Source organism: Pogona vitticeps, chromosome 5, assembly GCF_051106095.1.
Source record: "Pogona vitticeps strain Pit_001003342236 chromosome 5, PviZW2.1, whole genome shotgun sequence".
NCBI classification, from domain to species: Eukaryota; Metazoa; Chordata; class Lepidosauria; order Squamata; family Agamidae; genus Pogona; species Pogona vitticeps.
In genome coordinates this window covers 155,660,743-155,675,117 of record NC_135787.1, presented here as the reverse complement: position 1 = coordinate 155,675,117, position 14,375 = coordinate 155,660,743, and the positions used below count along the sequence as shown (strand labels likewise).

General features: G+C 40.7%; 1 protein-coding gene across 4 annotated transcripts in view; it reads right to left on the bottom strand.

The window, feature by feature from the left end:
• The window catches only part of PLEKHG7 (pleckstrin homology and RhoGEF domain containing G7), a 38,104-nt gene that overhangs the window by 20,201 nt on the left and 3,528 nt on the right, over nt 1-14,375 (bottom strand). For 2 of the 4 annotated variants that reach the window (XM_020777334.3, XM_078394823.1), the window contains 8 exons: nt 12,895-13,587; nt 11,326-11,351; nt 8,493-8,629; nt 7,360-7,400; nt 6,634-6,735; nt 5,174-5,320; nt 1,792-1,887; nt 1,083-1,178 (listed from right to left, as the gene is read on the bottom strand). In XM_020777334.3, coding sequence (XP_020632993.3) covers nt 1,083-1,178; nt 1,792-1,887; nt 5,174-5,320; nt 6,634-6,735; nt 7,360-7,400; nt 8,493-8,629; nt 11,326-11,351; nt 12,895-13,557 — 1,308 coding nt within the window. In that variant the 5' untranslated portion in view covers nt 13,558-13,587. The remainder of the gene's footprint in view (nt 1-1,082; nt 1,179-1,791; nt 1,888-5,173; nt 5,321-6,633; nt 6,736-7,359; nt 7,401-8,492; nt 8,630-11,325; nt 11,352-12,894; nt 13,588-14,375) is intronic. The other 2 variants (XM_078394824.1, XM_078394825.1) reach the window with 2 other exon arrangements.

The window sequence follows — 14,375 nt, the reverse complement described above, 5'->3', positions numbered from 1 at the left end:
GTTTAGTCGGTAAGTCCTGTCCGACTCTTCGTGACCCCATGGACCAGAGCACGCCAGGCCCTCCTGTCTTCCACTGCCTCCTGGAGTTGGGTCAAATTCATTTTGGTAGCTTCAAAGACACTGTCCAACCATCTCGTCCTCTGTCATCCCCTTCTCCTCTTGCCTTCGCAATTTCCTAACATCGGGGTCTTTTCCAGTGAGTCCTCTCTTCTCATGAAATGGCCAAAGTATTGGAGTCTCAGCTTCAAGATCTGTCCTTCTAGTGAGCACTCAGGGTTGATTTCTTTCAAAATGGATAAGTTTGTTGTCTTTGCAGTCCAGGGGACTCTGAAGAGTCTCCTCCAACACCACAATTCAAAAGCATCAATTCTTTGATGGTCAGCCTTCTTTATGGTCCAGCTTTATGGTCCAATGGGTATCTTACCTGAACCTAAGCTTATTTAACCAATAAGGAAAATGTGAGGTTGCTTTTGTTTCACAGCTGTTATAGTAACAACCACATCCTCAGTATGATCTAAACAAAATTGAGATTTTTTTTCCCTAGAGGCACGCAAATCTGAGTTTTTGGAATAAAACTTCTGGAATTTCCCAGGCAGCTGAGTGCACACTGAATGCATGAGAAGCCCTGTTTTGGTTAGCATTTCAGCATTTGGGTGAAGACAGTGCAAATCACTAACTGAAAGCACAGCACGCAGTGAATGGCTCTTCCTTGAAGATATTCAACAAAGCTAGTTTTTGCCATATATTATTGTGACAGGCTGAAGCCCCTCTTAAAGATCCAAATGTAAAAATACCCTGCCACTTTAGAATGAGAATCAGTGTGGTGGAGTAGACAGAGTGGCAGATTTTGCTCTAAATCCACCCTTGGCTGTCGAAATCCACTGGGGGTAGTGGTGGTGGCACTGGTAAATCATTTCCGGAATATCTCACATACCTTGAAAATCCTGTGAGAGGATGATTGTAAGTTAGATACAACTTGATGGCACGTAACACAAACATGCACTGTAGAATAATTCAGATTTCCCAAAGTTTCCTGTACTCCCTAACAGCTTCTATTCTTCAAATATACACAGTTATTTTACCTCTGTGAGCACAGCAATTAAATCAATGGAGGATGATGATTTTTCAAGGTGATTCTTTATAGCACTAAAGAAAATGGTCACAAAATTGAGACTTATCTAGAAAGGAAGGGAAAGAGAATTGCTTCAGATAATGCCTGAAACCCTGTCACCAATTTAGCAGGCTGCACTAGAGTAGGCCCATTGAATCAATGGAGATTTGGTGAGTAAACTCCTCCATAAGTTCCACCGATTCAAGTGGGCTACTCCAGTTGCAACATACTGTATTAAAGTAAGTCACAACTAGAGTTGAATCAATGGATATTACAGAGTTGTTGACTCATCAAATTCCCATTAATTCAATGGGCCTACTCCAGTATGACTTATTATACTAAACAACAGAAATTCAACCAAGGAAATAAAATTAAGATAATTCATTGTCATTTAGTAACATAGGAAGCTGCCTTATATTGAGTTGGTTCTGATGGGCGGCAGTAGAATTTCAGGCAGGATTGTTTCCTAGCCTTACTTGGAGGTTCCTTTCATTCCCTGGTAGTCATCCTTCCAAACAGGAACCATGGCCAGCCCTGCTTAGTTTCTAATATCCAACATTTTCAGGGTAGTATGATGATAGTAATGCAAATGATCATACTAAAGATATAATTTGAACATTGTCACTGCAGACCCTTATTGTTTATTCTAAACCTGTAAGTTGAACTTTATGTTCTGTCACCTGGTTTAACTCTTCCAAGTTTGCAAAAAGTAGCCCAGAGTCCACATCTTGGAGCAATGCTTTGCTTTGCAGGTTCTGTAAAGTATCCATAAAAATCTTTGAAAAAAGACAGGAATTCCCAGTTAGTAATTTTTTCTCTAAATCACAGAACCCTCCTTCTGCCACACTGTTCTCTAGCTTGAAGAAACCCGGCCCTTTGATGGTTCTAAAGCCAACTTTGGGTCACCCAGGTGTTCTTGGACTGCAAGACTTCACCACTATGGTGGATGGGTTTTCTGGGAGTTGTAGTCCAAGAACACCTAGGTGAACCAAGGTTGAGAACAATTGTTCTAAAGGATCAGAGAGAACAAACTAGAAGCTGACAGGACCTTACTTTTTTTTAACAAAAATCCTACAAACCAGTAAGTTACAAAGACAAAGACTTACAATTAAAAACTTCTCAGCCCAGGGATTTATCTTGAGTAGTGGGACTAGAGCTTCAGACATCTACTTTTAAGGGACTAAAATTCCTAGCATTCCCAAGATTAGTTCCTTGCAATCCTCAAAATATAGGGGACTGGAATGCTAAAGTAGGGAGTCAAGAGATAAAAGGAACAACAGGTAAGTCTGGCCTTGGAGTTCAAAACAAAGCAAGGCAAAGACTAATAGAGTTTTGTCAAGAGAACAAACTGGTCATCACAAACACCCTTTTCCAACTACACAAGAGGCGACTCTACACATCAACATCACCAGATGGGCAATACTGAAATCAGATTGATTATGTTCTCTCCAGCCAAAGATTGGGAAGCTCTATAGAGTCAGCAAAAACAAGACCTGGAGCTGATTGTGGCTCTGATCATCAGCTTCTTATAGCAAAATTCAGGCTTTAACTGAAGAAAGTAGGAAAAACCATTGGGCTAGTCAGGTATAATCTAAACCAAATCCCTTATGAATACACAGTGGAAGTGAAGAACAAATTTAAGGAACTAGATTTGGTGGACAGAATGCCGGAAGAACTATGGATGGAGGCTTGTAACATTGCACAGGAGGCAGCAACAAAAACCATCCCAAAGAAAAGGAAATGCAAGAAAGCAAAGTAGCTGTCCAACGAGGCCTTACAAATAGCAGAGACGATAAGAGAAACAAAATGCAAGGGAGATAGGGAAAGTTACAGAAAATTGAATGCAGACTTCCAAAGAATAGCAAGGAGAGACAAGAGGTCCTTCTTAAATGAACAATGCAAAGAAATAGAGGAAAATAATAGAAAGGGAAAAATCAGAGATCTGTTCAGGAAAATTGGAGATATTAAAGGAACATTTTGTGCGAAGATGAACACGATAAAAATGGTAGGGACCTTACAGAAGCAGAAGACATCAAGAAGAGGTGGCAAGAATACACAGAGGAATTATACCAGAAAGATCTGGATATCCCGGACAACCCAGATAGTGTGGTTCCTGAGCTTGAGCCAGACATCCTGGAGAGTGAAGTCAAGTGGGCCTTAGAAAGCATGGCTAAAACAAGGCCAGTGGAGGTGATGGCATTCCAGTGGAAGTATTTAAAATGTTAAAAGATCACACTGTTAAGGTGCTACACTCAATACACCAGCAAGTTTGGAAAACTCAACAGTGGCCATAGGATTGGAAAAAATCAGTCTTCATCCCAATCCCAAAGAAGTGCAGTGCCAAAGAATGCTCCAACTACTGTACAATTGCACTTATTTCACACGCTAGCAAGGTTATGATCAAAATCCTACAAGGTAGGCTTCAGCAGTATGTGGACTGAGAACTCCCAGAAGGACAAGCTGGATTCCGAAGGGGCAGAGGAACTCGAGACCAAATTGCTAACATGCACTGGATTATGGAGAAAGCCAGCGAGTTCCAGAAAAACATCTACTTTTGATCATTGATTATGCAAAAGACTTTGACTGTGTCAACCAGAACAAACTATGGCAAGTTCTTAAAGAAATGGGAGTGCCTGACCACCTTATCTATCTACTGAGAAATCTATATGTCGGAGCGGAAAGCAACAGATAGAACTGGATATGGAACAACTGATTGGTTCAAAATTGGGAAAGGAGTGCAAAAAGGCTGTATATTGTTTCCCTGCTTATTTAACTTATATGAGGAATACATCATGCGAAAGGCAGGACTGGATGAATCCCAAACCGGAATTAGGATTGCCAGATGAAATATCAACAAATAAAAGGGGAAGATATGGAGGCATTGACAGATTTTACCTTCTTGAGCTCCATGATCACTGCAGATGATGACAGCAGCCCCGAAATTAAAAGACGCCTGCTTCTTACGAGGAAAGCGATGACAAACATAAACAGCATCTTAAAAAGCAGAGACATCACCTTGCCAACAAAAGTCCGAATAGTCAAAGCTGTGGTTTTTCCTGTTGTGATATATGGAAGTGAGAGCTGGACCATAAAGAAAGCTGACCGCCGAAGAATTGATGCCTTTGAATTGTGGTGCTGGAGGAGGCTCTTGAGATTACCCTGGACTGCAAGGAGATCAAATCTATCCATTCTGAAGGAAATCAACTCTGACTGCTCACTGGAAGGACAGATCCTGAAGCTGAGGCTCCAATACTTTGGCCATCTCATGAGAAAGGAAGATTCCCTGGAAAAGACCCTGATGTTGGGACAGTGTGAAGGAAAGAGGAGAATGGGACAACAGAGGACGAGATGGTTGGACAGTGTCATCGAAGCCACCAACAGGAATTTGATCCAACTCCGGGAAGCAGTGGAAGACAGGAGGGCCTGGCGTGTTCTGGTCCATGGGGTCACGAAGAGTCAGACACGACTAAATGACTAAACTACAACAAGAATCCTCAAAATAAATAAGAAGGGAAATGTATTTTCAATGTATTTTCCAAGCAATGTATTAAAAAGCAGCAGCAGCAGCAAAGTGTGCTGTTTGTATACCACCCCATAGTGGTATACCAGTCTCATTTTACCTGTCTTGGAAGGATGAAAGGCTGAGTCAACCTCAAGCCATCTCTCAGATCCATTGGTAATGAACACTGACCATGAGCATAGTTTGGGCTGCAATACTACATTTTAACTGCTGTACCACAAGGGTCTTGATTTTATGTGTCTCTTTGGTACTAATGCATACTATTTCAGAGTAGGTTGGCCTGGAGCAAACTGTTAAGGCTCATCAGCTTTACAAAAGACCTGTTGCTAATAGAGATGGAAAGTGCTAGAACTGAAGGTTGCACTTCTGGACTCTTCTTGGGACTGTAGACTCTAACAACTAACAACTCCACTTCAGGATTTATCATTCAACCATGACCTATTACGTATAAAGATAGGCACCTGACACTGCCTTCAGTTTAGATTAATGGATGACTATTGATAGACCACAGATCAAGGATTGATGACGTCTTCCAAACATACCATTTTGAGAACAAGCAGATGATCAAGAAAGTATGTGCATTCGGTTGTGAAAAGCTCCCACACAGCTTCGTTCTTCTTTATGTCCGACAGATCAGAACCTTTTGGCTGAAGCTGATGCATCTCCATGATTTCCAGCCATGTTTTGTCCTACCAGTTGACACCACAAATACATAGCTATTTAAGAATATGCCGACACAAACACCTCTGTGCCTTTAACATCAATGCATTTCTCCCACTCTGGCTGCCCTGCACTGGTTATCTGTCCATTTCCATACCAGCTTCAAGGTGATGGTGTTAGCTTATAAAGCGCTAAACAGTTTGGGACCTCGATACCTGACAGAACACCTCATCCAGATGAGATCTGCCCACCCCATATGATCTTCCCAGGCCAGGTGGTTGAGAGTACTGACCCTGAGAGAGGCCCAGGAAGAGAGAACCAGAAACCAGGCCTTCTCGGTGTTTGCTCCTCAGCTTTGGAATAACCTCCCACCCGAAATCCACTTGGCCCCTTCTCTGGGAATTTTTAAGGGACTGTTAAAAACATGGCTTTTTCGACAGCCCTTCCCTCACAATACCTTAATACACTGATTTGTCCTAACATTTATATTATCCGCTCTGCTGTCCTGCTTTATATTATTTTATATCATTGTAACTATTGTTATTTAAAATGTTGGTTGTTTTAATTTTATACTATTATGTTTATTGTTTTGAACTGTGTGTGCTTAATACGTAAACCACAAGAATGGCCTGGTAGCCAGATGGGCAGTAAGGTAAAGGTAAAGGTTCCCTTTGACAATTTTTGTCCATTTGTGTTCGACTCTGGGAGGCAGTGCTCATCTCCGTTTCCAAGCCATAGAGCCAGCGTTTGTCTGAAGACAATCTTCCGTGGTCACATGGCTAGTGCGACTTAGACACGGAACGCTGTTACCTTCCCACCAAGGTGGTCCCTATTTATCTACTCGCATTTGCATGCTTTTGAACCACTAGGTTGGCGGGAGCTGGGACAAGTGACGGGCACTCACTCCATCATGTGGATTCCATTTTACAGCTGAAGATCTACAGACCTTACAGCACAGAGGCTTCTGCGGTTTAACCCGCAGCGCCACCACGTCCCACTGAGATGGACGCTACAGAAGCCAAATAAATACATGAATAAAATAAAATTTTCTAAAAGATACATCTGTTTGGGGTTATTACAGCTCACATTGTAGAATTGTTTGTACTCTACATATTGCCTCTAAGAAACAGAAGCCATTTCTGCAGTGGGAAATCAGTGGCTTTCCAGTGTTGCACTAAAGCCCCCATCATCTGTAACTACTCATCAGGTTGGCTGGCATGTTGGGAATTAAAAGTTGAACTGCATTTGGAAGCCCAATCATCGGTTAAGAGAAATCAAAACAGAAATGGAAAAGGACGATCAGTACAAACATTCTGTCACATGATGTCAAGTATTTCTTTACCTTAACATTGTAGAATTCATAATCACTACACTTTGACATTTTGACAGTTACAGTAGAAAGATAATTTTCCAGGTCTGATATCTGTTTTTGTTTATCTTTACCCTGTTTAAAGACAAAAATTAAATGCTAATTTGTTTTCCAGTAAATTTGCTGATGCTCCCTGTAACGGCCTCCTTCTACCTCACAAAGGAAGGTCGCTACGTCACTCCACTGTTACTCTTCTGGTAGTCTGCCACCAACCATCCCCTGCAATAAGTATCTTCAGGCCGGAATGGATTTCAAACAAAATAACTAAAGTTTATTGATTGGTACATTAAGATTGGTATAACAAATAAATCAGGTAATCACGTAAAGAAAGGCTCTAGCTCACACAGACTCATATCTCCACACAATCTGATCACTATCTCATCTCAACACTCACAGATCCTGATCTGACCCTCACACACATACACACCCCTATATATCCCAGCTCCTCCCCCTGATGTCCCGCCTTCCGACCACCATTGGATGTTAACACTCCAGCCTAAACCTTGAAGGACAGGTGACATCATAGCTGTTTGTAACACTCCCCACTACGCAAGTAAGGAATACACACAGACAGTCACCGGGCAAATTATGTGATAGGAGGGGACGCATGTTTAAGACACATCCTAAGGGCTCTGCTGGAGCCAGAGTAAAATGACTACTTAGGGGCAAGGTAGCAGGGACACCTTGTAAAATACTCACCATTCCTTTTTTAGCAAATGGCCACCAAGGCTTTTTGGATTCTAACGAATAAAACAGAAAGAGAAGCAAGAGGACGGTTAGACAAAGAAGCGGAACAGACTTTAATAGAAAAATGGGTTGTTTCCTGATGCAGGTTTTGAAACTCTAGCAATCTTTAATAAGTGCTCTTTGGTTTTTTTAAAAAATGAGGAGGACATTAGGAAACAGAACAAATCACAAGTGGAAGAATGTGTTGCCTAGAGACTCTGTAAAATTCATGAGTAAGGCAGGGCAAATGCCCAACAACACAAAATCCTTGACCAGGAGGATCCTTTGCCTCTAACAAAAATGAAAAAACAAACAAACAAAAATCATCAAACACAAAACAACAACAACCCAAAGTTGTCTATTTCAAGTGCATTTGTTTACACAGAGACAGAGTTGCTCCTCAAATGCTTATGAATGCTCTCCTGATGGAATCAGACCTATTTGTCTGCTGATCGAGACAGTGGCTCAGGTCTGAAGATAGGTTCCACAGAAGGAAAGCTTCCAGCTGCCATTCCCTCTCACAGTCTCTGTAAAGCCTTTATCAACAAGAAAGAACGGGATATGCTGCTAAAGGAGGGTAAAATTGCTTCAAATCAAACATGAAGGTTAAGATAGCTTAACTCAGACAACCTCTTCTGTGTAGCATACTGTATTCCACATTTTTTTCCCAGGGTTGTTTTTAAGGAGCCATATTGTCCCTGTTTAAGACATAACCATTCATCTTACTAACATTCTTTACACAGAGGCAGGGTTGACCCCAGACATTTTGCTGCCTGAGGCAAACACTGGCAGTCCGAATTCCACATAGCGAAACAAACTGAACTGGCAGTTAAAACTTACTTCAGCAGTGGCAGTACAACAATTTTCTCTGCATAACATAGTGATTCAATGGCTGGAAAGAGGTAGGGTACTCAGAAGGAATGCTTGGGTAGCTACTGCTGTTTCCCCATCGATCTGAAGTGGTTGTCTCAGCCTACTTAATGGTAGGGCCAGCCTGGTAATATAGGCAAGTGGCACAAAACTGTAGTTGTAGTGCAAACAAAGGCCCAGTGACATATGGAAGCCAGACAAGCTATTCTTAGTTTCAGAGCCATATTCTTTCTGACCTGAACTTTGCAGTGAAGCTGAATGGTACAGGAATTTTGCTGCACTGTCTGGTATCAACAGGTCTCCTGGGAACATCTCAAATCCAGGCAAACTCACCACCACTGAGCTATGCCTGCGTTCTGTTGAGCGATATTGACTGCAAAGAAAAGTCAAATATTGCATATCATTCACAGCAAGAAAAGACTTTCAGGTTCTGGGAGCTGGGTGGTGTTAAAGAAATTGAGAAATGCCTTTATTTTATTCTTCTCGTGAAAATCCCCCCATTTGTAACTGGAATATTAAGACTGTCACTTCAGATGATAGAGAGCTGGAGTCAGTAGCGCAGAAACAAAGCTGAAGAAGAGCTGTTTCAGTGTACTGCTCCAAATTCTTTATATGGGAAGTGGGCCATTCCATTTGTAGGCCCCCTTTCCTCTAATGTCTCTTTTCAATTACATTTGGTCCTCACAACACTCCTGAAAGGTCAGTCAAGCTGAGAGAGAGAACAATTGGCCCAAGATCACCCAATGAGTTTCATGGTTCAGTGGAATCTTGAATTCGGATCTCCTAAATCCCAGCATTCTAAAACTACAACACCATGCTAGCTAATATGTGAAAACTGAACATCATTTTAAATCTTGCATGAGAGAGACTTCTACCTTTGAAAAACAAACAAACCAAGGTCTCAGGAGGGGCAGGAAAAAGATAATAACACCAGGAGACAATCCTGATTGGCAGGGATAAGTGGCTGGTGTGAATTGCTCTGGCAGTGTCATGGATCCTGTTTGAGGTTCTTCAAAAATGGTTACCACATGGCAGTCATTTCATGTCTTCCCACGAGTCATGGGAGGAGGGAATGATATTTAGCAGTCCATTTAAAGAAGAAATATAATTTTTTACATTTACATTAAAATAGCAGGGATTTTGAAAAAGAGAGAACATGACATAATTCCTTCATTGGACCACTAAAATATTTAAAATAGGTGAGCTTTGAAGTCTATCAAGAACTTTCCTCAAGCCAGGCATTGCAGAGAGATTTTAGGAGGCAGTGGGTGGAGTTAGAAAAAATGTAATATAAATCCTGACTAATTATTGCAGAATAAGGAGTTCAACTAATGTAGCATCCCAAGACAGAGATAGCAAACTGGGCTATAAAGCACTGAATCAACTGGGGGTGTCAGGATTCACCTCAAGCAATGGTGGATCCATGGTCTTTTCCCAACTCTGTTGGCAGAGAATTGCTATGATAGTCTCTGGAGATGTTGGAGAATGGATAATATACTAGAAATGCCCAACAGAGAATGTGCTAGGTGATTGGTAACACTTTGTATTTTTTAACCGGCAAGCATTTAGTGAAAAGGGTCTTTGTACACTGAAGGCAAATTTAGAGACACATCTGAAGGGCAAACCCAGGCACGTAAAGTATTGCAAAAAGCAAACATGAGGTGGGGTGGAACTGGGGTTAAGGCTGATTTTTTTTTCTATATTCTGGGTGGGTAGGGAACTTTTATGACTGTTCGTATTGCAAATGAACTGGAAATGATTGAAAATCTGTAAGTGTCAGCATTGCAGATCTGTTGACAGAAATGTTTAGAGTGGGGTAAAAAGCAAAGATGTGCTGCTGTTTAGAGTCAATCTTAACAGCAAAGTGAAATTTCACATTCTTTAAATGTGTTCAGGTTACAAAGAGGCTACCATAAACCCTAAAGCTGTAGAGCCTATGCGATGTGTAATACTCTGTGTTCCCTGCTAAGGTTTACTAGAAAGAATGCATTGTGTTACTTGCTAGATTGATCCAAGTGTTTTTGGTCTTGATTTCAGTCTTGCACCAAATTAAATGAGTTATCATACCCATTGATTTCAGTGGGCCTAATTCTGTATTGGCCTGTGATTTTTGTGTAGTGAAAAATACATAAATTCTGTAGTAGAGGTTCCTTAATGCCATATTATTTTGCAGTATATATTTACGACAGTTCAAAATGGGATGTCTAAGTGGGACAATCATCTGTGCAGTAGCAGTAGGTTGTATATGTTAGAAATCAAGCTATTGGTAGCTATTAAGAATGTTAGTTGACTGCTTTAATGTCTATTTAAACAAACATTGGACCTTTAACAATCAGGTAACAGGGATTATCAAGGGAGGGTGGGGAAAGAGATACAGATCATTTCCTATGAAGAATGTGAAGCATTTGATCAACTACTATTAATAAATTCAGTGATGCCTATATAGATTATGCGTCTACTCCAGCATGGTAATTCTTACGTTCATTAAAGTCTTCTCAAATTTGGAAAGGTCACATCATGTTACCTTTTTGCTTAGCTATGTTTTTAATATCTAAATTTCCAGCAGTAGTTCATTTCATGTCCTCTGTCTGCCTCCAGAATAGCTATTGGCTACACATACTTTTCCATTTGGTGTCCATTAAAAATCAGAAGAAAACAAGATCTTAGAAAAATTACTTAAAAAAAATTCAGTTCCCAGAATCCTCTGCCAGCATGGCCAATGCTCATGGGCATTCTGGGACCTGTAGAAAAGGGATGTTTCCAAGCTCTGAATATTGCCTATACTGTACACTCTTCATTCCTAATACATTTCCAGCATCAGTTTTCAAGGGGCAGAGATCTACTAGCATGTTTGAATAGCCACTGACCTCCTCTTGGCAACTCAGCTTTAAAGGCTAGGCAAGCATAGATGGGCTCATCGGCAACCTTGCTCTTGGAAACAAGGATCATCTACCCAATGTTCGATGATAAAAAGTACCAGATCTGGTCCCTTCTTTCTAAGTTAGTGTTGGGCATGATAAATTAATCACACAACAGAAAAAATGCATTTTTTAAAGAGCGTGTACATACCCAATGGCGTTGTGTAAATCTGATTCCTGGAAGAAAGTAATTTCATGTTAGTTTTTATCAAAGAAAATGAGCTGGCTTCACACCTTGCACTTCACATGTTCATATTGAAAGAAAAACTGCAAAAAGCTTTTTCTTAAACAAAATCTTGACAAGTAACTCTCAGTAGGAGATATAATTATACAGCAATTGACCAGGTAGGTATATGGGAGGAAGGGGCTTTCAAAGTGGGTTTAAGGACTGCTGCTGTGCCAGCATAGAGAGACCCATCAGCAGGATCAGATTCATGTTGCTAGAGCTCCTCACCCCCATCTCTCACATGCCTTCAGAGAGGTGGAGAGGGAGAGTTTAGTAGAGCTGTGATATTTCCTTGGCATTAATGCTAATGCATCAGTCAGTGAAGTACATGAAATTCCCCTGCTTCTCAGCATTATGTTTCCTGGAATGGTGGTTGTTGAGATCTGACAGATTCCAACTTGTGTTATTTGCAAGTTACACAGCTAGCCCTCAGTGTGGTGGGAGCATGGGGGCCATTGTCAGTATGTGCTTTCAGCTGAAAGGTTGATAGTGATGTTATGGCAACCCAATTCCTTTGCCCCCTTCTACCAACAGTACTGATCTACACATAGTCCTGAGTGACCACCCTTTTTTTGTCTTCAGTGGCTTGGTGAGTGCAACCTGTCCTTCCCACAACACAGCATTGAAGTACTTTACTGTTAGGATGCAAGTCCTGGTATATTCTGTGACATTTGATCACCAATGAATAAAGGGAAGCAAATCTTTGCAAGACAATGTATTGTCTGGAAGATTCCTCTCTTGCAAAGGCCTTTCACATGGAAGTTGGAGCAAGCTTGTTTCTGCTGCTCTACAATAGGGTCTGAATCAGTGGATCCAGATTACAAGAAAGGAGATACAGTATCAACTCACTTTTTGGAAAAACCTCCTGCTGGTAAGAACCATCCGACTGTAGGATGGATTAAAGACACTCTTACATTGGAGGTTTTTAAACAGAGCTTGGATGGCCATGTGATGCAATGGCTGTGGATTTCCTGGTGTTTGGATCTCTTCTAGCTTTACTTTTTTATAATACTATTCTAAAATTCTAAACAAACTCAGTCATGCTACTAGGGGCCAAAATAAGCATGCACATTCTTTGGTATAAAGCATTTGCAAAACATTTTAGACTAAGTAGCATGTGGCAGGGTGTGCAGAGAAGATCCAGACCTACCCTGCTCATGCTCTGCTGTAGTACTAGTGCCAAGTGTGGGGAAAAACACCTTCCAAAGTGGATTGCAGGGAAGTCAAGAAAGGTGAAATGGATTATGACATTTCAGCCCTCATGCTGTCTAAGAGTGGTGAGACTTGTAGCCCATCAGATCTACACCAGGTTGGAGAAGACTGCCCACATAAAGACATGAACCTGAAAGTGATAATGACTTGATTGCTTATACCATATTTTCAGTAAGCTACTAACGGTTACTAAACAGAGCAATAAACAAAGAAAAATAAATAAATACATGGAATAAAAGTTTGCAACTACTTTTTGTTGTTGTTGTTGACCTTAGTATTTACCTTAAATTGTTCCTGTGAATTTTGTTCTCTCTCAGACAGGAAAGAAGGGTTGTTTCCTTTACTGTTCTTTGAAGTTTGATAATCACTAAAATTTTCTTGACAGTATGGTTTAACTGATGTGGGGTCAGCTGATTTTGGCTGTTCTCTCGGTAACAGTGAATCTGTGTGGAGCCTGGTGTATGTGGAGGAAGAATGACATTGAATGGATGAAGAACTTTGACAGACAGGTATTGAAGAACTGCCTTGTGGTGCTTTGTTGCCTGCCCTTGCATTCTCAGTGTCATTTTGGAGTGGAAGTACTTGAGGAGATAATGGCATACTCTTTCGTAGCCTCCTCAGAGTTGGAGAAGTAGAAATCCTTTCTGGAGCATGCCTGTCAAATTGGTAAGGGGTGACATCTCCATCATCACTGTTCTCTGATGGAACTTTCAAGAGGTGTGTGTCTTCACGGAAGCCCTGCTTCCTGGTACTTATACTAGGCAACAGTTTTATCTTAGTGATGGTTGGGGTTATGGTCTCATTGGAAAAAAAGACTGTGTCCTCTGTATCATCCTTTTCTATCAAGTCCAAATTGTTTCCCAACAGTTCAGTCCCTTTAGGTATATGACATTGTTCTTCCATGTGGGTTACTTCATGTTCCTGAAAAGAACATTCACAGTCCATTTTTGCATCTTTTATTCACAGCAGAAAGATCTACAGCCATTGGAAGGAAAACAAGAATAAAGATTCACAATCTAAAAGGTTTCATATTTTAGACGTATAAACTTTGCCATTCTATTGCCATACATTTGATATTGCCTTTAGGTTTCATTGAAGAGTTATTTAAAGGCTGATAAAAACTGAAGCATCTTCAGACCTCTGACACAATACTATAGTTAACATTTAACCCCACCCTCAAACTCCAGAACTCAATAATCACAGAATTTTCAAAGATATAAATGTGATTACTTTGCCTTTATATATACCCATTCACTTCTTCTATTACTGTGCTGACCAAATGTAATAGGTTTCCAAACAAGTTCAAAATCCCTTTGTAGTTGAAGATTTCTGAATGTTGCATTATTTTATATCAGCAGGTCCATGTAGTATACTTTCCTGTATAACCTATTTAGTTTGCATTGGTTGCTTAGGTGTTTTCCTGGCATTGTATTGATTTATAGAGGGTGAAACCATAAAGACTGTAAACCTGCACATTAATTAGAAGCAAGTTTGTTTCAACAAAGAAACTCTGTTTCAAACTTCCCTCTGAGGTTTTTCTTCTTCTAAAGATTGTTATCCTTCTATAAAACTTTGTTTCCCTAAACCTGGTACTACTTCTATATGTGTACTACACAGAACTGTGAGTGCAATCAAAGGGGGATTTGTCCCATGATTTGGTTTGGTTTGAGGACAGGCTGGTTTGCTCCTTTTTCTGGTAACCACAGCATGTATATGCTATCATAAACCAGCCCATTCTTGATCTATATTTACCCACATCTTTT